At 45.1% G+C, this 25,256-nt stretch overlaps 1 protein-coding gene across 1 annotated transcript in view; it reads right to left on the bottom strand.

Annotated features, from left to right (window-relative positions):
- Nucleotides 1-24,947, bottom strand: part of LOC138497337 (cytosolic non-specific dipeptidase-like) — a 114,342-nt gene extending 89,395 nt beyond the window's left edge. The window contains exons 1-2 of the mRNA XM_069620734.1: nt 24,871-24,947; nt 24,575-24,758 (exon numbers count right to left, since the gene is read on the bottom strand). Coding sequence (XP_069476835.1) covers nt 24,575-24,758; nt 24,871-24,932 — 246 coding nt within the window. The 5' untranslated portion in view covers nt 24,933-24,947. The remainder of the gene's footprint in view (nt 1-24,574; nt 24,759-24,870) is intronic.
- Between the last annotated feature and the right edge of the window lie 309 nt (nt 24,948-25,256).

Genomic DNA, 25,256 nt, shown 5'->3' with positions numbered 1-25,256 from the left:
TCCAAAGTCCAAAGCTACGCCGAATGTAGAACCCCGTTGAAGTGGAGCCAGAGGCTGGTAGCGGCGAGTGGAAGAGAGCACAACAATGTGCGGAGCAGTGTCTGACACAAATGTTCCACTGCAGAGCGGAAAGGAAATACTGAGCTGGGCCAAGCCAAGGCGGTGGCAGAAAAGGAACAGAAAAGGGTAAACAAGCTGAGCAGGTACGAGGCAAGAGGAGGAAAGAGCAGAAAACTCACAAGGCAAGCGTGCCGAACTGAAAGGAAAAGGGCAGAGAGAACCGGTACGGAATACAATAGAGAAAGGAAGGCTTCCGTGTGAAGCGAAAGTGGAGAAAACTAGCGTTTGACCTTAGGAGCAGAGCGAAGACGGTTGCAACGCACAGACCGCAAAGAAAGCTGGGAAGAAATCCTTCCGGCTGAGGCGGGCAGGAAAACCACTAGAACGTTACAGCAGCAATGTGAGAAGCGTGATGGCACCGATCAATGGCGGCGAAGCCGTAACCGTGGTAACCACCGCCATCCAAACGTGTCCATGACAATGCCTTTGATGGAGAATACCTGGAAGTAGATCTGCTAGCCATTAGCGTATTGGTGAACGTGGAGAGAGGAGGGTTCTGAGCGGTTCCATGTATAGTTTAAAGATCACAGGGTACTGGATGGATCCTTGTGGAACTCCACAGGTGATTGGTAAAGTTGATGATCTGAAAGAATCCATGTGTACGAACTGTTGGGGATTCACAAGGTAAGATTTGAACAAGCTTAGGACGCTCTTGCTGATCCCCATGCAGCAATGTAGATTGTCGGTGTGTGTCCGGTGGTCTACTGTACCAAATACTGCTGAGAGGTAAATGCAATAGGCTTGCGGAAATCCAACATGTGCACCTCTATCCCCTTACAGCTGAACTGCTTTCTGCTGCAGCCATAGGCACCGGTCTCTATGGTCTACTACCTGGTCCAGTAGTAACTAGTGCAGTCCAGGCTGGAACTGTACTTTGTTGCCTAGCAACCAGTGAGCTGCAGGTGTGTAGGCATGCAACTCAATGTATTGGCTCTCCAGCAGCAATTTTTGTTTTGTTGGAAAGTAGCTTGGCTAAGCAGGCCTCAGGGAATGCCTTCCCAGGAAGCAGCGGAGGGGCTCAACTGAGGCACCTGCCCATCATGCCCCCCACCTGGATCAACCACTGGATGACTGCTTACTCTGCATCCAAACACAAGGCTGCATCCTGTCAAGATTTTGAAGGCACCCATCACTGGTGGGAACTACTGCATTCATACTTTCCCGGGCTTCTTTCTTGGCTTTCCCTCAAGATGCAGATTCTGCAGGAATAAAGACACGATTCACGTATTCTGCCAGTTCTGAGCCTGGCTCTCCAGCCCTGGCTCTTCTGAGGCAAACCGAAGCCATGCCCATACATAGTAACAAACCTGTTACATTAATTTACAGGAAATTAAGTTTAGATGTGTGGCGCAGTACTGGATTATAGCGCTGGGGTGCCCTCTGGAACTTCCCTCGAGATGCAGCAAACTGTAGCTCACTAAGCACAAGTATGCAACGACCGCTAACGAGGCACAATGAAGATGCGTGTACATGATTAAGCCTTGGAATAGGAATCTTCATAGAAACATGTGGTAAACCAGTCAGAAAGAGCAGAACATTCAAGCCCCTCGCACCAAATGTACAGTTTTAGGATTTCTGACCTCACAGTAACATAGCAAACCTTCTAGACTTGAAATATGCGTATGGGACTTGCCCGGGCATTTATGACATTCTTGTCTTGGGCCAAACGATTAATGATGTTTTCCCCAAGTGTTTATCTGCCGAGGATATCCTGCTATTAGTCATGACGACCTTTACTAGAATCTGACGTGAGAGCCTTAGATATTGACAACAGACCCTTCCCCAAATATCCATCCCTCCATCACTGAGGTGCAAGGCACTTTTGCCTCATCTGTGTGAGAGTGGTGGGGTAATCTGTGTTCTTACAGACCTTTTGGGCGTGAGTTAATGATCTGCACCAGGCTGGGGTATTGTTAATTGTCATTGATTTTTAAGGCCACTTTCATCAGAACTCTTTCACACAGCAACATTGCCTTTTTGTACAATATTAGGTGTGCTTTTGGCATCAATACATTAACATATGTAACATCAGCAATTGCCAGAGGGAGTAATCAAAATAATAACGAAAGTCGTTATTTGCCATTTTGATATCTGGTTTTTTTGTGTACACTTCTTGTGATGCTAATAATAATTTATTGTGGTTTAGTTTACATTGAAACTTCACACATAAAATATACCTTAAGTAAGAACAAAATAACGAAAAAAAAATCAATAATTAACAAAAACATTACATAAAAAAAATTACCAAGGAAGGCAAAACATTAAATTCTCTAGATATACATATCATAAAAACCATATAAAACATCTTCATTTTAGATTCACATTTACAATAGTTCTGGAACCGGATCTTGCCACATAATCTCCACTGAGAGTTTCAAATGGAATATCAATCTAATTTCAGCATTGTTACAATTCCTATATAATTCCTTGTGATTCTATTTTCAGAAAATAGAACAGTGCGTATTAGCAACCACATATTTCTTCGTAGATCCCAGAACCCCACCCCCCCTCCAAGAGTGGTACACATGGTTTATAATGATTTTTTCGAATGCCATTATCTCGAAAACATTTAGTTGAAAAAATAATTCGAATGTTTTTATTTTTAATGGGGGTACCCCCAAACCCCTGTTTCTTAAACACTTTTTTTTACTTACAAAATCCCAAAAAAGTTATAAAAAAAATTCAAAAAACAAAATTTGACGAAATGTTTGAGATAATTGCATTTCGAAAAAAATGCATTTGAAAAAATGACCAGATCCTGTTACACACATGTCAACCCTACCCCAAGTGCTCCCTCGCCCCCCTCCGTCCCCCAGCCCCATCCAGTCTATTCTGCCCCAGCCTATCCTGTTTCATGGTGTCCCCCTCTCCCTACATCAGGAGCCCCCTCTTAGCCTCTGCACAGTGTATCCTTCCACACGTAGAGATGATTGCCCATCTCATGGGGGCTTCATGTCCGGGTGGACGCCAGTTCATTCAACAATATTTTGCTTCTTTGAAGTTAGAAGGTTGCATTTTTTTTTTTAATAGTAATTGGAGTGAGATTTCTCGTGCCTACTTTAGAGTTGAGGAGCTTGTTTGTTGGAAGCAATGCTTCGATTGATGCACTAGCAGGGGCCTTTAACGTGTGGCTCTCCAGATGTTTCAGACTACAGCTCCATCACACCTCAGCAATGCAAGTAGATGGGAAATTGTAGTCCAAAACATCTGCAGAGACGAGGGTTGCAGATCCCTCTCTACAATGAGATGGTTGACAGATAGTCAAGTTATTCCATTTCCTGGTAACAGTAGATGGTTTTAAATGGAGACATAATGAGTTGTATGCGGATTACGTGTTCAATTATCATTGCAGGTTTTAAAGATCAGGACACTGTTTTAAGTGGCCCCTGATTAAGGTCCAAAGATGAAGCGTGTGGGACTAAAACATGTATGGCAAGGATATTATGATTGATCATGTGTTACCGTCCAGGTTATAATAACTGGTTTGTGTCATAAGTAACAAGATTTTGCATTCATTGTGTACTATTACAGTGAGTTGTTTAGCATAAGTTATATTTTGTATGGTGATGTTTATTTTGTAAATACATATGTTTATGACCGATTTTTGAGTAAATTGTGTTGCATTCATTTATTTCTCTTTGTGAGGCGACCGTTTACGTTTTACACATAGTAAGAAAAATATTTGTAAATGTTAGCACCAAGCCAAGAATCTTTATCAAATTTTAATGGTACTGCGTAATAACGCATTGAGTAAACGCTACTTGTCCATTAGAGAGGGCACCGTCGACCCCCACCTAATTTTGTATGACCAGACAATGGGCAGAGTTTACGGCCACCGGATTTGTATTTATTTTCATCCAAAATGGCAGCTGTGATTCTTACGAGGATCGCGGCCGCGAGGAGAACTTCACTCCTTTATTTTGATGAGTGCCGGGACATTAGTGTGCCAATAATTTTGTTACAGCATTGGATATTTTTTATACTCAGTTATGTATTTATAAACAAACATATGGGAAACATAAGGTTTCTAATGCAATTGTGCATTTGTTTCAATCACGCTCGGGCGCGTGTTGGAGAATTATGCTCCTCACTGTTGAATTAGCTTTGAAGTGGGAGAATGGAAAACCAGGCTCCCGTCCTTCGCCTCTCGCGCTTGGCCTAGAGGGTCACGACCCAAACACCCGCCACGAGAAGAGTTTGTCCATTTACCAGACGACCAGATACCCTGGTACAGGAACATACGGATGTGTCCATCTGCTTGCCCAGCAGCCCGCACTGGCCATGCCGACACCTGCGGCACGGATCAACTAGACTAAAATCTACACGTCGTTAGAGATGCCATGACGACCTAGACAACGGGAAGCACATCTGTACAAATATACACACTGGACATTCCCACACCAACCTACACGAAGAATATACTCAGTGCTATGACGTAGGCGACAGGCATATTCACGGACGTGCATCTTTATTATTTTTATATAGGCTTTCAGAATGCAGAAACGCAAGACGCGTCATGAACTTTTTACTAGCTTGCTCACGCTTCTCTTTGAAACCAGTTACCACCATGAGAAATATAATGAAGACAATACTGGTTATGGAATTATATGCTCCTATAACCTAAAGCACCTGTGCACCAAACGGACAACTTATGCACCAGGCCCAAGTAGGCCTCAAACAAGAGCTCCCGTGGACATCAACAAGGCAAGAGTCAGTTGCTGATCCTGCAGAATGAGCTCGGCGAAGCAACCAGCCAAGGTCGCAATGTTGCAAACCCACGTTCCAAGAGCAAATCATCAAAGGCACGATGTTGCAACCTCGCACTCCGCGCACCAACGTTAAAGTCACACCGACAAATTAAAACCAGACGCGCAGTAGAAAAACAATATTAATTGTGCAGAATTATGCCTCTTTCACGGTCCCTCCCCACGTGACCAAGCCGAACCTGACGAGATGCCAAACCCGGGAGAACAGAGGCGTCTGGATCCCTCGCTACGAGACACTGGCAGATACACTTGAAAGGCTCAATGGACATCTGCAACAGTGGGAACGGTACCCCGTCTAGCTATGAATAAGTCCTCACATTGTCTGCATGTACCCATAGTGAAACATTGTTGCAACTTACAGGTACACCGAGAGCTGGGAACGACGGTGGTCCCAGGCTGGGAAGCTCACGGGCGCACCAATCAGAACATGGGGCTCTTATCACTGACGCCAGCACATTTAGCCAATCCTCAGGAGTCTTCATCTAACAATTCTCATGTATCTAATTGTAGGGACAACCCAGATATACCACCCGACTACACCTTGTCCACTAATATCTTTCTCTATATGTGTGCTATACTAACCCTACCACTCGAACGCCAATTAAGAGTGGCGATAGGTTTTTTTGTTAACTTTCTGAAGTGACGCAAGTAGCGCGTCATAATACAGTAAAAAGGGCCTGCGAGCCCCACGATTGTGTGTGTGTCAGGACGAACGCGTACGCTCCTTGACCCATCCCTGCCGTTTTGTCTAATAAACAGCAGAGTCACCTTGCTCCTTGTGTGCGTCTCATACTCTATCTCATCTCATCTGGGATACACACGGGAGGAGTTGGGGCCTCCCTGCCTGGAGGTCTGCGGACGGTCCGGCCGACCCCGGCAGAACTTCCCCCCCGACAGCTTAATTAGGAGTAAGTAGGTTTGTGGGTGGGTTGGATGTGTAATGATTACCTAGGTGTGATCGAGTTTAAGGGCCTTGAATGATTAGTAAAAGTAAGAGCTGTACTCTGTTAAACATAACACTAACAACTGGTTGGGCTTTTATATCAATAGTTTGTTTCCAAGCGAAACATGATGCAGCTTAAATAGCTTTCTTTAAAGCATTTGGCATTAGGGTTATAGAATAAGGAATGCAGTAGTTTTTGACTACTGAGCAAGAGATGTAGCTTGCTAAATTCAACAGTAACAACTGGAGTTTCAGAGCTATCGGTTATGTTTCTTAGTGAATTACCTGCATGCAACACACCGATTAATTGTAATGCAGGAAAACCTTTCCATAATGTAATGGGTATAAGGGTTATGCAATTAGGAATGCAATAATTTGCTAGTCGGCACATGATGTTTATTTTGTAGAACAGAAAGGTATTAACCCGGAATTCAAGTTATTTTTGAGAAATGATCACAAACAATTGCAAGAAACAAAATCACAAACCATTGGGTGAGTACAACACTCCGACTAAAGACTGTTATGAATCAATCTATGTGGAGGTGCACGATGTAGAATTGTAAACGTGATTATTATTTTGTTTCAACCAATTCGGTCTTGTATGAAGATAAAAGTTTCACTGTTTTTTTCTTTTCTCCAAACCTTACATTCCTTCCCTTCTCAAACCCCCTTTCTGTCTTGCACACATTTATCAATCGGCATAAATAGTTATATTTTTTAGCACATGTCCGGTTTTGAAAAAGGCCATGGGCCGAAACACGTGTAAACCGAATGGCATAACTATTAATAAACCTGGGAAGTGGTAATCATAATTTTTCTAATGTAAGAGAACAGCCACAATACCATCTTCAGGAAGAAGGGGTAACCTAGACATGGCTCAATGGGCCCAATATGTCTGAACTAGGGATTTTCTAATGGGCTCTCATAACTCACCAAGTTTATCCTGAGGACCCTCACCTAATTTCTCAGTGGGGATTTCGACTCGGCATAAACAGACGTTTTGTTAAACATATTTAAACCTGGTTCCCATATCCTTTATCATAGCTGTAAACCTTTGCCAGCCTTCTAAGAGGATCATGATTGTGCAATAATTGCCAAACTGATGTGACGAACTGTGTCTATAACACATGGTGAACTTATGCCCATTTACAGGCTTCCTATAGGTGGAGAACGGCAGAACCACAATGGACATAAGTTGCAGATCAGCTGCGAAGAGGTGGCGTCAAGACGTGCCAGAGTCCACTGGTTGGAGGTATTGAATAAGTATTCACATGGCACATAATCTATGAGGGGCACATCTGACCGGAACATGGCCCAATGTGCCAAGTCGGGTGAGGGGAAACCCAAGTATACAATTCTCAGTTTCTCATCTGCTTTCCATGGACATGAAAAACTGTGCCCCCCACCCCATCCCACCTATTCACTAGCGCCCAACCCATGACTGAGCGCAGGCATCATGACTACTCGCGAGGCACAATTTTTGCCATATAATCCTGGTAGCCTTCAGACATTCATGATAAACTCTTGGGAAACCGACCTGCCATTTACTCGTGTCTCCTTCCTACTGTTGCCTGCACGTCCACCACAGCAGTCTACAGGCCAAACTGCATCTCTCGTTGTTTGCGCCCCCATGCAGATTGAGACCTACCATAGCAGACTGGACTGATTACTCAGGAGCGCGGCCGAGACATATTTCAATATGTTTGGTCCCATGTGCAAGGATACAGGTAAAAAGAGTGAGTGTTAAGCGGAAGAATTCAGTGGTTAAGCTTTGGTTCAACCCCTTCCACCCATCATTTTTGGTGTTCTCCTCGCTGATCTTCATGCAAGCAATAACACATTGTTGTACGTGGCACAGTTGATACACAGATCACAAATGAGAACACATACAAGGGAGGTTCCTACAGTACGAATTAATGTAAAATACAACAACCCATTAAATTCCCAAGAACCATTTAATTAAATTGTTGCAGGGATCCAGGAGATATTGAAAAAAGTTTACCATCGACCCACTGTCTAAATAAGCTTAACTGAAGTCACCTACAATTGGAGTCACCAAAGAATGCCTCTAAAAATTGATTTTGACTGGTCTCCTGGCCGCCATCCCATTTCCAGGCAGGAGATCTTTAGAAACTATGGTCTCTCATTCTTTTGCCGCCAGCCTTCAAGGCAATCTACTTCCCTGCGGGAGCTCCATAAGCTTGGACTCTAGGCCGGATTAGTTCAGTAGTACGTTAGGTCAGGCATAGGGGTCAAGCAGATAATGAGGGGCGATGAAGCAATTTGACAGCAACAAAGCAACAGCTCCTCTAAGAACCAAAGTAGTCTGCGTTATTTTTCCAACATCAAGTACTTGCTGGTTTGGAAAATGTTCACAGTTCTTGCAAAAAACAGGCGTTAACAGTCCTCTACCAAGCCTCTGATAATTTAAAGGATAAGCTGAAGTGAGCTGCCGTCTGCTGATCGGTATATTTAGATTTCAGCCCACAGCAACATTTTGCTGGGGAGTTTGTCCACCCGATCGATTTCCCCTCAGGACATTTCTGCACACTATTGATGATCTCTTGTATTTCTGTGTTTACGTCTTTTGGGCCTTGCTACGAGTATCGAGGTGGAGTACACCTGTGATTATGGATGGCAATTATTGTATGCCACACTATCACTCTGACTCTAGCTCAGTGCTAATCGACCTCCGCTAAAGCAACGGCACCCAGCACTTTGGATTCTGCAACTTTTAAGAAACACATTATTTTTAGACAATGTATTTATTTATTTCCACATATATAAAGTGCGCTACTATTGTCCCGGATAACCCTAAGGATGCCTGGGTTATTCCTCTTCTGAAAAAAACTACCTTGGACGCTAATATTCCTACTAACTACAGGTCCATCACCACAGTGCCATTTCTCTTAAAAATTCTTGATCGAGCGGCATATCTGCAGATCCAAGATTACCTTGAAACCAATAACATCCTGGGTCTAAGGCAATCGGGCTTCCGCCCTCGCCACGCTACTGAAACTGCCCCGTTAGACCTAAAAACGCAAATAGAAGATCTAAAAGACAAGGGAAAATTGGCACTCTTACTCTTATTAGACCTCTCCACAGCATTCGACCTAACCAATCATCAAATCCTCTGCCACCACCTCAAAACTGCAGCCAACCTCTGAGAAAGCTGCAGCCTGGATTACCTCCTTCCTGGATAACAGATCCATGAGGGTCTTCTCCCCTACCGCCACTGCAGAACCGTCCCCTGTCACATGTGGAGTCCCCCAAGGATCATGTGTCCCCGACACTCTACAATGTCTTCACAAAACCTCTATTTGACATACTGGACCGCATGGGCGTCACGTACACTAATTACGACGATGACACCCAAATACTTATTCCCATTACATGCGACTACAAAACTGATTCCTTAGCTATCAACGCCATTTACCAAGTCATCCAAGCCTGGATGGCGCAGAACAAACTATGTTTAAACAACGAGAAAACTGAGCTCCTCATCCGAGGCTCACCCCATAAACTCAGTAATCTTGACTCCTCATTGAAGTCCTTCACTATCGATGGTAATTCCATCAAAGTGGCCAAGGACACAGACTCTAGTTAAGTACCTTGATTCCACCCTCTCCTTAACTAGACAAACCAATGCAGTCGCCTCAGCTGCATCCTACATATGCAAGCTCATCACAGCCTGCCGCCCCTTTCTGTCACCAGCTAACTGTACTACCCTAACTAGGACCCTGGTCCTATCCAAAATTGACTATTGTAATGCCCTCCATCTAGGCACCAACCAATGCAATATTAGAAAACTCCAAATTATTCAAAATAATGCTATTAGAGCGGCCCTTAATATCCCTAGGACCTCACATTTCAGAATACCGACAAAACCTCTGCTGGCTTTGTTACCCAAAGAATCTCCCTTAAAGCTCCGACACTTACACACAAAAGTATCGCAAGCCAAGCTCCCAGTTACCTCTCCAACAGGTTCACAACTCATTCAGCTGCGAGACCTCTCAGAAGCGCACACGCTAATTGCCTGGTCATCCCTCGCTTCAACCTCCAAAAATCTGGAGGTCGTAGTTTCCCAGTCCTTGCAGCGAAGCTGTGGAACACTACCCCAACCCACTCAGAGCTGAACCCTCATTCCCTGCCTTCAAGCGTAAGGCCAAAGCTTGGCTGTCCACCCTGGACTAGGCATGACCCGATTGGAACATTCATCCCAGCATCTTAGCCCGTTTTTTGCTTCTTATCCCGACTTTACTTTTTTGCTCAAGCCTGTGTAAACTGCACACCTTCATTTATGTATCATGTATATTCTGTATAGTTTATTGTAAATATTGTGTCTGTAACTATGTATATCTTGCATATCTTAAGGTAAATATTGTGTCTGTATGTAACTTGCCTGTAACTAAATAATGCGCCCGGTTGCCCTCGGGCACTATACAAATAAACAAAATACAAATACTTTCAACCTGTAATACCTATAACTTTTTCATGTGAATTTACACCTAAGATAGGCAAAAATGAGTCTTTAAATAGCATAATTGTGTATCTGAGTGCTTTCAGGCTGGCTCATTTTGCTTGCTCGTTTGTGCCAATCACTTACTCTAACCACTTAATAAATTCACCCATCGCCATTATGATCAAACGGTGCTGCCCGGGAGAGCAAACTGGCCCCCTGCTTGACTGAGTGTGACACCCCTGCTCTATGCTATGTAGAGAACGCCTTTTGGAATTGCTATTACAGCATTCTCTCGAGTTGCTACCCAAAAACCTGCTTTTATATCACCTCTGACAATAGAGCAGGGTTCTTCAACTCCTGGTGTTTTTGACTACGAGCCCCATGATCCTTCTACATTGTCTATGCTGTAGAAGGTTGATGTAATTTGTAGTTCAATACATCTCGCGAGCAGACCCCTGCCATAGGCATTAGTAATGGTGGACCGATAGACTAGTGGGCCAATGTTTTGGTTTAAAGGTTATGCCTTTAGCTGGTTTTGTCTGCCCAGATCCTTTGGAATGTGGTACCTCCCAACCCCCTTTAGAAATGAACAATCCTACAAGAAAATTTAAAAAACGTTTTAAAACTTGGCTCTTTGGCAAATACGATTGACTGTCTTTATTGACTTGAATTCCTTAGCCCGTGTATGTATCCCTTCTTTTGACTGATGTACTGATTGTAACACCGCCGTGCTACCTCAGGGTTTGGACGTTTTATAAATACTATAATAATGATCTAAATAAATAAACAGTGCACTGCGCTATCAAATCGCCAGTGGCCTGCAGATTAAAGGAATGGCTTATTTGGGGTCCCTAAAAGGGCCAAAGAAAAAAAGCAGGGAGAATATAAGTTATAATAGGATGTGGGGGATAGCATATATGCAGAAGTGCCCGATGGGGGCTGGAAATCTTAAAAGGATTGCACATTGTGAAGTGATGCTGGAGAGAAACCAGTAAACTAAGCATAAAAGCGCAAGGCGATAAGGAGTGAATAATGTCATCCAGACATTTTTATCCGGGCATGAAATGTACGTGGCGATGAAAGGCTGTCCCTCCAAAACTGTTAACATGGTATCATGTTAGCTGGGGTAAAAACACTTTTCGGGCAGCATCTTAAATTAGAACATCTTTCCTTCCCGATAACAATTTCAGAGCGATAGTGCAGAATGTGTTAGTGGTCGGCAGACCCAAACTGCCCCCTTTGAGTGAAATAATGTTGGTGGGGACAAGCCAAATCCTAGAATTGGTTTTATTTTCTACTAAATTAGTCCAACCCCTGCCTTCCTTTTCAAAAGAGCCTGGTGCCCCCTCTTCAGACATCCCCATGGCACTAAACGGGCACGCCATCCCCACCATTACAAGACCTCCCTCGGAGGGGCATTTAACGTCAGTAACACCCAAGACATGGGTCTGCAACCTGGGTCTCTCCAGATGTTAAGGACCACTAAGCCCATGATCCCTCGCCATTGAATTTAGTGGATAGGACTGAAGGTAGGGTAGGCCCAAAACATCTAGAGAGCAAAGGTTGCAGACCAGTAATCTTTAAATTCGAAACAATCACCAGCAAAACAGCAAGAGAGAGAACCAGCCACAAGAGTGTGTAGTCCATTTTCCAATTCCACTTCACTTCTATGGAGCAGACAATGCAAGTTGCACATAGAGGCATACATCACAGCTTAAGTCTTATGCTTCCTGAGCTCAGAAAGCAGCCTGACAGACATATGTCAAAACAGACAGCAGGCATGGACTATGTTAGGGAGAATCACATCTTCTCGCCACATCATTTCATAAAATATTGATACACCACATCTAGTGTTTTACATATGATCTACCAGAAGAGATAATAGCGTGTTGTGCTTACGGGGCATTAAAGCCACTCTAATTACAGCAGAGCATCAGAGGTAAACACATGGCGGCTCATTCGCAAAAACTCCACCGAGTATCTCCGACTTCAAACTGGAGTGGGCTGTTGGATTCACACAGAAGTAAATCTGACATGAACCTGGAGAGGGATATTTGGTACATAAAGACGTTACTGTAAGTAACGGGCAGGTTCTACGTTCATTCATCAGTTTTTTGCCAAATTATTTTTTCCAAACAACCCATTGAGCATTTTATTACTTTATTTTTGAGGGGTTCCCCCCCCCAATCACCCGACCATATTAATTTTACACCATTCCTGACAACCCCACCCCTTATATACCCTTACCCGCAACCCCCTATATTTTGCAAGGAGTTTTTTTTGCAAAAATAAATTTCAGCACACAACCCATCGCAAATAATACTGTTGATGAATGAACGTCGCACCAACTGGCTTTAACCTGGAGTGGGCGTCTTGATTTACAGAGAAATTTATATGAGTAACTGATTCACACCCAGGAGTAAGTCAGGTTGTCGGTGTGACGTCTTTGTGAATCAGTGTCCTACGCTAACTGCCTAGGAATTCGGTATGCCATTGCCATTAGGATATTTGCTTCTGTTATGCTTGATCATAAGCACCAAACAGAACGGTCGCTGTTCAAGCAAATGATCAAATTTGTTCATATGGGTATTGAAGTTTCAGGGTCCCTAAAGACTCTTTTGAACTTTTGAACGCTTGCACAGTTGTGTCTCCAGCAACCCCCTGGGTCTGGAGGGGTGGTGGCGAGGTGTCTATAAAACATGAGGCTGTAAAAAAAAATAAAAAATAAAAATTAAAATCAAAAATGCAAAGTGGCTCCGTATCACACTAGGAATTTCGACCCAATAGTCCGTCCCTTTTGGTGTGGTAAGACTGCAAGAGGGAACTTAAATTCTTTGTCCCTGCAAATCTCTGCTTTGTTCAGAAAAAACAACTGCTGGAGACTGTCGGTGTTAGGAGCAGGAGCAAATGTCTAGGTAAGTGGGATGGGCGTGTGTGTCTGAGGCCCTCCCGTCACTTCGGCTCATCCTATGTCCAAACATGTTGAGAAAGACCTGCTCTTGCAGCAGGATCTCCTGCACAAATCCTCAATTATGCTCTGAATAGGAACCACCTGGTCGACCTCCAGGATTTACACTAAGCATACACAAAAATATCATTGGGCCATGCTCCGGTGGGAGTTGTGAGCGAGGGAGAGCCACGGACGTGTGACCTAAATCTACATGAAAGTAAGGTTTACGTTAATTTGGTTCTGCCTTCTTCCCAGCTTGTTGGGCACAATTACAGAGCAAAAGATTAATGGGAGGCATTTGCAGCCTATGTCAGTACGTTTTAAGTTAAAGAAACTTTTCAATTTGAGGCGATGTCTCGGGAATAGTGCTTGAATACATGGGGGGGGGGAGAGAGAAGAGTGTAGCCAGGTTGCTGCCCGAGGTGGATTCATGCCTCTGGAAGGCAACTGTTGTGGCTTTAGAGCAGATAAACTGTGCATTGGCTCTATGGGGCGGGAAGACTAGGCATGCTGTATTATTTAGCCATGCATGACACAGTGCATCTGGCAATGGTTTCTTTGGCTGCCTAAAGAGCAGGTTAAAAGTACCACCATGGGCGAGTGATTATCCGACTTGCAAAAAGTTCTTGCCCTGTCTAATTATGGAGAACCTCCTCAGTCAAAAACACAAGGCAGAGGTTGAAAGATTGCATTTGATGCAACAGGCCTGTAGCTATTTCCCAGCTGAATGCTGATGCAAGGTTTTGTCATGGCCTGGCCTGTCTATTGACTGAAGTGCTGGGGCACTGTAGTAAAATGTTCAGAACGGGTGCCATGGTGGGTTGTCATAAACGCCAACTTCATAACTCCTGGTAGATTTGACAGGAGTTTACAACAAACCTTTGACCAGGCAGGCTAGAAAACCCTCCAAACCCCTGCTTTCCGCTGCCTTCCTGTTAGTAATCCATAGCCATCCTGTATAGCAAGCACCTGGTAAGGAGTTTACAGCCTGTTTGGTGTCCTTTTAAGAGGATTTACCTGAGTTTAGGGTGATTTCCAATCCGTTTTTGTGCTAGATTGCTTCTAGAGTGCATTGCCTTTTTGGTGTAGTCCTTTTTTTGTTTGTCCTTTTTCCTCTCTCCTCCCATAGCTCTCAACCATTTGTCTCGCAAAGTCGGGTGAAATCACCCGATTTTGTTTTTGGCGGGTGAGACGCCCATTGGAATGAATGGGCGTGCAGGAGGCTTGGCGGGTGAGTCAGCCCTTTGCAAGGCGGGTGACACCCGCCAAATGCGGGTGAGTTGAGAGCTATGCTCCTCCCACTCCGTATTTCTTAATCACAGCCCCTGGGAAAGCCTTGCTTGAGCAGCCGGCAAAAGGCACAAAGCTAAGGGCACCTACCTAGGAGACATCCATCGTCTATTTGCATGTTTCCCCTGGGCGCCCTAGCCAGGCCTCTAATGCTGTCGGCAGAAACCTCCAGGTAAGAGACATCCATCTGGTCGCTTAGCCAATGCTGCGTTTGTGATTTATTGTCTTGCATATAAAAGGAACTACAGTGTTACCACGGTTGTATGTCTTGCTGTACTCTCGATTTTGCCATTGTGCTACATTTAGCTGCATTTTGTGTACAGCCATTGTGTTGAATTCAGCTGCTTTCTGAGGATAGCCACTGTATCAAATGTAACTGCAATTTGAGTAAGTATAGCCGCTGTGTCATACCTAGCTGCATTTCTTTTAGAATCTAGCCTTGCTTAAAGCTTGCCTACATTTAAACCTAACTGCCTTTGTGTGTAGCCACTTTGTTATACGTAGCTGCTGCAGTTTTAGTATAGCCACTGTTATATTTAACTGCTTTATGAGCATAGCCACTGTGTTACAATTAGCTGCATCTCCGAGTATGGTATATTTACCTGCTTTTTGAATATTGCCACTGTGTAGAATTTAGCTGCACTTTGAATTCACCCCCTTCTAAATTCAGCTGCATCTTAGAAACCAGCCCAGACACATGCATATGTACCACACTCCATGCTTATGAAACATAGCAAACGGCACGGCCACCCACCCTCACGCATCTGCTATCATACACTGTTAGGCAGAATTGCAGGCAGTACCCTCTGGGACTACCCACAATTAGGACGACAGGTGTTAGCCAAACCAACCTTTGGTAGAAGTCTGTACCACACGGTTTTTGGTAGCGAGCGGAGAAGTCAGGCTCATGTGAGCAGGACAAGTAGACAGAGGACTTTCAATCACAGTGGTTCAAATAGACACTTATACTCAAGGTTTCTTGGTAAAAACACTTAGTAATGTATTACACAATCATTTAGAAAACATTTCACTAGCAGAAGGCAACTTATTATATACCCATACACTTCAACACAAAACTAAGTTTTTGAGACAGATTGAGCTCCCTGAAATAGGAGCCAAATGGCAGTTCAATTACTTAGCAGTGAGCAAAAAGGATAAAAATATGTATAGAGCACATACTTTCTGGGCAGTGCAAATAGTTTCAGTTCACGAGAAAGCTCAATTCAAGTCAATAGGCCAGGCCAAAGTCAATGGGCTAGAGTTCTGGATAGGAAAGAGCAGCTCTGGTATCAAACGGTAAAGTCTTTCCGAAAGTTCTCAGAAGTAGTTTAGGCGAAAAAGAATCATGTCGGGTCACAAGCTGATTAGGCCTGCAAATTGGGAAAGTTTCACGAACTTTCACCACGATAGTGGCGTTCTCTCTCAATAGGGTTGGCACAGTACCTTGGTATGAAGAAAACAAATGTTGCTGAAGTTGTGGTTCCGGCAGTCCTGCATATCTCGCTGTTCCTGAGCCTCATTCGTGGCGACAAGAGGGAGGACGTCTGGGGACTCCTGCACTGCATGGGATCGTTGAAGAAAGCAAACAAGATGGAGGCACTTCAGTTCCAGTAGCTGGAGATGCAAGAACACAAACTGGTGTCCCTCTCCCTGATTAATCCTAACCAGCCTTGAGAATGGTATCCAGGTGTCTTATGAGTTGATTGGTCCCACCAACTCAAAGTAAGAAGCCGCCATTGAAGGAGCTTCTCTGTCGAATTGAGTTTGGCAATTCAGACCTGAGGCAGGGCTTCACCAGGCAAACCAATGGTACACGAGTTGCAGCAACCGTCCTCTTCCAGCTCGTCTTCGGTTCTTTCATTCCAGTGGTCGACTCTCCTTTCCAGTCCAAGAGACTTGCCTTTTTTTTTTAAACAGTTTTCTCCCTTTCATTCCAGCCTAGCTGTCACTCACCCAGCTGGATGGCTGTCCTTGCCCGACAGTCAGCCCATCACACCAGAGTGCAATTGGGTATCCTAGGAGACTAAGCATAGGGAGTTTTGGGCACCTCCCTCATTTCCTGCCCAACGCAGACACTCAGACGCCAAAGGCGGTCTTCAGTTCTGAAGCCCACCAAAGGCACATGAGCAAAGTAACCAAACCTGGTTTGGCGCGCAGAGACAAACACTAGAAGGACCTTTCCATAAAGAAACAGTGAAAAAAAGACCAGGAACTGTTTAAACAAAGGGGCTTAAGGCGCCAACTTGAAAAACATGGCTCCCGTGATTTTTAGCTACCGGTGGTCGCGGTTGGAGAAAAAAATCATGTTAGTTCGTTGTAAAACCATTGCCACCAGCCTTTTCAATAGGAAAGAGTAGCATTTGACTGAGTATTTAGACACAGGGGATACTATGTAACCCCTCCAGCACTCCATTGTAAGATGGTGTGTGCTGGGTCTATGAATTTGGAAAGACTAGTAAAGTCAATTTCAGTTTACATTCTCTGGGAAACAGTTTATCCCAGAGAAGGTATTTAAACCTTTGGGGAGTCTAAAAAGAAATCCCTGCGTCACTGCACTGAAGGTGCTGTGTAACACACATGAAAAGATGCCTTTGGAGTCATCTAAAACTCCATAATCAAAGAACACAATGTAAAACGCACATCAAAATACATGAAAGAGTGGGAAAAAAGGCTCACTCTTTCCAGGTAAAAAAAGTCCTCAAAATCCAGCTAAATTGCTGGGGGTCTCTAAGGTGAAGGGAATTAGCACTTTGTGAATTCTGCCTAACAATTACTCTAAGACACAGCGCACGACACCTCTGCCATAAGAATGCAGCTACCCCCAAGACAAAAATTCAGTCAAGCTGCACACATGAGCCTTTCCAGAGTACCTCACAGCACCCATCTACATGCTAGCTCGACATGGGTAGCTAGCTGGGACTTGGCCACTCCTACCTACCTTCGGACTGGGTAAAATGATCTGATATGACATTTATAGAGTGCCTATATAAAAGTGTTCCAAGGCGCGATGAGGCAAGGAAGGGGAACAAAGAATCGACAAGACAACGATCTTACTAGGCGAAGTGACATTAAATTGCGCAAGTGCAGGGGAGAGGGAAGGGGAAAAGTGCCAGGGGAAGGGGAGGAGCAAGTGCAAGACATAGGATCAAAACATCGGAAAAAAAAGAAGTGGAGCCAGCAGGTGGAAGTGCAGTGGGTAAGTGCAGAAAACAAGTGTTAGATAAGTGCGGGTAGGGGGACTGTAGGGTTGCAGATGCAGCCCCAAGGGTAGGGTTACAAGGTGGCCGGGCAGTGAAACTGGGAGGACAGGGACCTGGGCCCGTGGTTCAGAGTGTAGCCAGGTAACCAGTGCCGTATCAGACAAGAGATCAGAAGGGAAGAGGAAAGTTTTGAGCTGCTTCCGGAACTGGAGATGGTTCTGCTCAAGTTTCAGAGAGGCAGGGAGGCTGTTCCAGAGGGAAGCGCCAGCCAAAGAGATATCCGCCCTCAACTCGTTGCTTGGAAAAGCGATTGACCCTGAATGAGTTCAAGGTGCAGGAGCAAAGACCTCGAATAGGAAGATACATCCGAGGAGAAAGTTGTGAATATTTTTGTCCCAGGCCCCAGAAGGCCTTGTGGACAACGCAAGGGGTCTTGAACTTGATCCTTGCAGCTACTGTGAGACAATGGAGAGATTTCAGTGCTGGAGAGATACGATCCTTGTGCTTGAGGCCAAGGACAAGTCTTGCGGTTCTGTCCTGGATGAGTTGCAGAGGACGGAGAGTAGAGGTGGGCAGATTGAGGATGTTACAGTAGTCAAGCCTAGAGAGAACCAGAGCTCTGGAGACAGCTTCTGGGGGAAGGAGAGGAAATGAAGAATACCTCTGAAGAGGTGCAGTTGGTAGTTTGACTTCTTAGAGACATTAGAAGTGTGAGGAGAGAAGGAGAGTAGTCAAAGATAACCCAGAGGTTCTTAGCCTCAAAGGTAGGAGCAGGAAGAGGGCCAAGGGAGGCCGGCCAGAGAGTGCCAGGAAAGAGGGTTGCAGGTGTACCGATGAGGAGGATCTCCGTCACACTGGCATTCAGGCAGAGAGTCATTGGCGGCGCACCACTCCTAGATTGCAAACAGACAATCCGGGATGAGAGCTGAAGAGATGCGGCAGAAGGGAGCCTGAAAGCGAGCTGGGTGTCAACTGCATAGCACTGGAAGTTGAAGCAGAGAGTAGCAATGCGGTGGGCTAGAGGTGCCAGGTATTGGTTGAACAACCAGGGAGAAAGGTTAGACCCCTGGGGAACAGCACAGGTGGAGATAGATGAAGGACCCAACTTGGACCTGGGAGGGTCAGTCAGAGGAAAGACGTCAGCTAGGCCAAAGCCTGATCAGTGATACCCAGGTTATCACAGAGCCGGTTTAGCAGGATGGCATGGTTGACCGGGTCAAAGGCAGAAGAGTGATCAAGTAGGATGAGGACAGAGGAGATTAGAATCAAGGTATGAGATCAGGTCTTCACAGATGTTGAGGAGAGCAGTGTCCATGCTTCTGGCTGCTCTGAAGCCCGACTGGTGGTCATGGAGACAACCAACAGATTAAGTGTGAAGATCAAGCTGGGAGATGCCAGCTTTTCTAGGAGTTTGCACTCACTCATTCTAAACCCCTTGGATGAATTTCCCATATCTGGACTCCCCCCCCCCCCCCCAAAGGTGTTCCTCAGAGCTCCGAGACCATACCAATGGTAAAAGACACTATACAAATGACAGTTATATTACATGTACCTAGACCCATCAGTATACATCCAAAATGGTTGGGCTATTTGGACTTTAGCCCCCACCTGAAAATTGTGCGGCATCTCACCTGGGCCCTATTCGAGTACCGCATGTCCATGGTGTGCCCATGATCTCAAAAAGGCTTAGCAATTACTTGAACACATTTCTTTATAACTTAAGACATTTCTTTTCAGTCAGGCTGATCATGCCGATTACAAAGATGTGTTAAACGAGTAATTGCCAGGCCCTTCCCAACATGCTGACTGAGCAGCACATTGTTTGACAATTTAAGTTTGGGCCATTGGGTGTCGCTTTTGACACCTATAAGCCTAATCTATTGGAAAAGAGTACAGATGGGGGCAGCATATGAGGAGGGACACAGGAATGACATGGGACAGACAGTCCATAGGTGTTTGGTTATGAGCCCACCTGTTCACTACTCATGGCCATGCTAATCCCTATGGCCATTCCCACATCTCTGCCTCATGGGAACTCTGAGCTCTTTTTTCAAGCCTTACCATCAGACGTTACACTCAAAGTGAATCCCAGGTTTCATATCAAAGCAGTCTGAGAGTGGGGCATCTGAAAACGATGGCTGGGGGCTCCCTTACCTACAGCTGCGAAAACCTGCCTGTATATGCTCATAATAAAAAGGCATTGATCTGTTAATAGTCTTAGGATTTAAAATGCAAAAAGGGCAGTTGAAAAATGGTATTTTTTGGGGGTTCAAGCAGTTTCAGTTGGTGAATTTTTTTTTTTAATCCCATGCCCACATATTTGATCACAAAATCCATGTACCATGAGGAATGGGAAGAGTGAATTCAGTGCAACCTTGGTAAAGGACTTCTGTTAGGGGGGCAGCTGTGGGGTGCATAAATTATATTTGGAGAATGTTTCTTAATGCACATTTCCCTGGTTTTAGTTTTATGGTTGGATGGCTTGATGAGTCCCACTGTTGATCTTTATTAGTTTCCCAACATATTAGATACCCCACTCCAAAGAGCTAAAGGAGGGGTGAAACATGTCTGATTGTTGAACAGGTCTGTCTTTGCTTTGGCCAACAGTGCACAATTTAAGTGCACCAGCCTTCAATTTGTGAGGACTAATGTTTCTTTTTGGGCATATGTGCATATGTTCCGCTCCACCGTGTGACCTCATCCTGTGGCAAACCCTAGATGCAGCAATAGAGAGCATGTTAGAACTATAGATTATCATGGTACAAGTTTAGTTTCCACTGGATAGCAAAACAAAGAAAGGCAATCACCACAGAAGCTTTAACCCCAAATGACTGTTTAAGAAAAGCTAGTAAGCTTTCTTGTTAAATTCCGAGGGTGCCTCCACAAAGAGTAGAGTCCTATTCTAACTGAATAGCTTGAAAGGCCCGGTACACCAGGCCTGATGCTGAATTATCCTCATTTTATAATCTTCAGACTCTGATTTCCAGAGTCTGGCAATCCATGATGCAAACCCAGAATCCCTAGGCTTCCTCTGGGTCAGAGTCGTGCCCCATTATCACCATGTGAGTAAACTCACCAGGCTGGTTGTTTGGTGACTGATCATACCTGCTTTCTGGAAGTATTTCTAGTTTTTGGAGTACAGCAGTGGCTGTTGCAGTTGTGTCTCTTGCAAGGGCCTGGTGGAGTCCTGCCTTCACCCCCTTTATCCTTCCCTACACTGAGCAACAGGAGGCCTGGGGGACATGCAGCACCAAGAAACTGTTCGTTACAGATTCTAGTGAGGTAAAAGGTGTGCACATTGCATTTAACGCAGGCTGCAGTTTGACATTTACACCACAATTCCCCCTGCCAGGAACTTCCTCATTTCATGCACATTTTGGCTTTCTTTCAGTGGCTTATGTGCGTCTTTCACAAGGGTACACTTAGAGAGTAGGGTTTGTCTATAAAGGGCAGGCAGACTGGATGCTCCACTTCAAGAGCGTCTTATATAGAATCAGCGTGATCGTTTTATCTTTCTATGGCCTATCTTTTTGGGCATGGAGAAATACTCCATTGTGATGCTACTGTGGTCTAGAGTATCTCTAATGATGCGAGAAAATATTATATCATTTTGATGCATATCGGTTCATGCTTGAACCCACCCACTTCTAAATGTGATATTGTGGCCCCTCCTCTGCCTCAGTACCATAGCACTTAATTTGACAGGCGTATGAATAGTCTCACCATCCAGGCAGGTGACCAGAGATTCTAAGCTGCAGACTGACTTCGACTGAACCAATTAATGTCCTCCCCTGTTTGGACCCTTCACTTGTTACTTGGGCCAGGCTGAGCTCTACCCCACAGGAGAAATAGTCAAGCTGTTATGCACAGTTATTTGTTCTTGTATAGCACAACTCCTGCCATTTTTACAGTCACTTAGTACTTCACAATTTACCAACGCTGCACTGGGAGACATACGTAGGAGTAGATGGAGCATAGCAAGTTCGTCTTTTTCCAGTGTTGATCCAAACAGATAGTGCTCTGCGTAGTTAGCGATGTTGCACGCTGTCTGGTGCAGTAGTTAATGTGTGTTCCAGATTGGTAATGTACATGTTTTATGTGGTTGTCTGGTGTCTGGCAGAGTTGCATTTAAGGTGAGTTGTGATGGTGTGTGGTTGGTTAATGCAATGTTTAGGCATGTCTTGGAGTGTTGCACATTTCATTATGTTACCATGTGCAGTTTCTGGGTTGTAGTTTGTCGAGGTGTGCAGTTGGTTAGGGTGGGAGGCGGCAGATTTAGAGCAGTTTATTGTTGCATGCTTTGGCAACCTGTGTTAAGTTTAGTCATGATCTGCCAGGTTATGCTATGCGAGGGCACCAGGGACCCGCAAGACACTCCAACCGCAGTGCCGGTCAGGCTTGCATGGGGTTATGGAAGAATGCAGCTGCACCTACACCATGAACTATGAACTGACAAAGCCAACCACGTGACACATTGCTACCAGGCTGGCCAATACCAATACCCATTAGGTTTTTAGATACTATCCTGTTTTTTGACAATGCAATTGCCATTTGTTGCTAATTTGACACTAGTTCCCACAAACATTCCTAGTGGGCCCCATGCAAGGAATTTGCCCCGACAAAAAGTTTGATGGTAGCCCCTCTCCCAAATTTTAAAGTGTTATTCACCTCCCCCTGCACTTTCAGTCTGGGTGCGCCCTTGGCCAATGTAATGGAACGTTGCATGTCTCAATATATCACTCGCCCACCTCTACATGGGCTTTATTTTTTCATTTTCTTGCAACACCATTTAACAGCTGCATGTTTACTACTTGAAAGTAGTGAGGATTCCTCCCCCCCCCTTCCTCCCAGTGTTTGAAACCCTCTTTGAAGGTCCCTCTTCGGGTGTGTGTAGCACACAGTGTTAATGAACCAAGTCTCTCAACGCATGGCTCTTTCAACACCTGATGGAGGACTAATAACAATGGACGCACGTAACGACGCACAAACCTCGCAGTACTGCGCTACTGTGAGAAGATGCAAGTCCAAATGCTGGCTATCCACACTCTTTGCAGCGCTGCACTGCTGCTAGGTCCGTGCGTGCTTTAAACAACAACATCATAAAATAAATAATGATTTTGAAGGACTCTTGCTCGTGAAAAGCAGCTTTTCCTCGAAGAAAAATAAACAGAACTGTGTCAGAGGTTTGTACCAGAGAGAAGGCGCTTTCTGAAATTCCACAAACGCTTATTTTTCGTCACAAATGCGGTCTATTGCTTTGGGAGACAGAAAGGGCGGCCATGTTGCCCTGGGCCCCATTCTCCCCGCCCCAAACACGCTGTTATGTTGAGGACATCAGGAAGGCTCTCTGTAGGTCTGTTCAGCCCATTGTTTCACCTGTATAGAAACAACACTCTGGGTGGATGGGGCGGGATCGTTCTTCGAACTGTGAAGGTATAAATGCTACGTGATCAATGACACGATTGATATTTGACTAGAGTTTGGGGCTCAAGTAAGTCGCATGTGGCACGCATGGGAGGACAATAGCGTTTGTTACAGTTTTGCGCAGTCCCTCAGTTGAAGCCATGACACAGTCACGCCGAAACAAAAGTATCTTTCACACCAACAAAATGCAATAGTTTTAAAACTGCCAAATGAGCAGCCCCTGTGCCTATCTGCGAGTTGGTGTATTGTGTCCCATGGGGGGGGGGGCGCAGCCGTTGTTTCCACAGAGAAAGGCAGGGAGAGATGAAGTGTGGGGGGTGGATTCAGGGCGGTTAGAAAGGCCCCCCAGATCTCGACCGGGCCCTCCGGTCTCCAAGCTCGCAGCGCGGGAAACAGAACGTTTTCCAATGGGTTTGGGCCCTTATAAAACGCGTCTGAGAATCAGGGTCTTATTTGCCGGGGCCCCCCTTTCACATACATAATCCCTCGGCCGGGTTTCCTTTCTCCCCGTGCAAGGTGTGTGGGCCAACCTAACAGACCTGTCATAATCTTGCATCGTGTATATTTGTCCAAAACGACGCATTCGGTTCTCATTATTTTACAGGTATGACTTGATGACCCCTTTGGGTTATTTTCGTTCCTTTTGCATAAATGACCCATTAGTACCTGGGGTAGGTGTTACGCACGGTAAGGCGTAAGTAGTCGGACATTTTGCGCCATAAAACATAAAATGCAATCTCATTGTAATGAAGATGGGGGGGTGGTTAAAACAATGGCACTTTGCTTGAGTCGCTGCAGACTCTTTAACCAGCCCAGTTGGTCCCGCTAGTAGTCAGAACATTCAAGCTCTTAGTAGAAAAGCCAGTCTAAATAGTCTCACAGGAGGAGAATATTCACTGCTGGCAGTACATTCAATACAACATAATTATTAATTACTGTAAAGCATCAACACTCAGTATGACCCGACCTGTAATTTACACTAAGTATTGTACACTACTAATGCTGCTCTGTAACCCTTGCAACTCGCCATGCCCGTTGTCAAGAAAAGCGCCTAGAGGCCTTCGTGCGCTATATACATGGCTAAATACATAAACATGTTTACTGTTTCTATATACAGGCAGCATGAACTGTATAAGAGGGTTTAAATAAAAGGGGATTCCCGACCCCGATGCGGCTCATTTTCTCGATGTCAGAAGCATGAAATGTGGAGTCACACCCGCCCAGACGTACATTTCTGAGCTGCAGATCTCTACAGCATCCTCTCTCAACCCACCGACCTACCTTACTGATTTTGCACGTTGACAGACGACTAAAAAGGACTATTTTATTATGATTTCTCACATTTGATATTTAAGCAGATCGAAGTAAGTGCCGGGGAAAGCAGCGGAAGCGCCCGCGTGCCCCTGTGGCATTGCTTACCATTGTGGAAGTGTGGTGCCTGCAGCGCTGCTTTCCTACCACGTCCGCCTCTGTCTGCAACTGCCAGCTCCACCCGCGTTCCGACTCCTTATCTGAGGATTTCAGCTCGCCCTGATCCCAAGCCACGCCCTTTTCTTCTTTTCCCCCAGTTAAAACCCGGGTCATAAGTCGCAGGTTGGCTGGCCTGGTTCAAGCAAGAATTTGTTTAATTATCAGATCTCAGCAAACACCAACGCCGCGCAAATAGTCTTTATTCCTAACTTATCTTTTTACCCTGGTTATATTATTGTAATCACCTCATCTGTGGGGTGTCTGGCAAAACAAGTTGCACCGCTGACCAGTGGAAACATCGCCGCATTTCACGAGGCACGAACATGTGTTTTTGTGGGTCAAGATGCAGACGTGACGATGGAAAAGTCCAACCCTCTTCTCGACGGGGAAGCTTTTAATAATGTCAAACATTTCAGCCGCCTGTGTGGGGATCTACCGGTGTTGCATGGACAATGTGCAGAGAACCAATCACCATTTCTAAGACGTCTGGACAGCTAAAATGACCATGTTTGTACAGTATACGGCTTTGTATGTTAGGGATTTATGTGGCGTTAAGTGAGCTCGGGGTTACAATGCGCTGTACAATAAGGGCCAAAAGGTCTCGGTTAGGGCAAAGGTGAGGGGTTTATGA

Source organism: Ambystoma mexicanum, chromosome 5q (assembly GCF_040938575.1).
Source record: "Ambystoma mexicanum isolate Mex_15411 chromosome 5q, UKY_AmexF1_1, whole genome shotgun sequence".
In the NCBI taxonomy this organism is placed as follows: Eukaryota; Metazoa; Chordata; class Amphibia; order Caudata; family Ambystomatidae; genus Ambystoma; species Ambystoma mexicanum.
The sequence above is the reverse complement of the archived record's forward strand: the minus strand, read 5'-3'. Positions and strand labels throughout refer to the sequence as shown.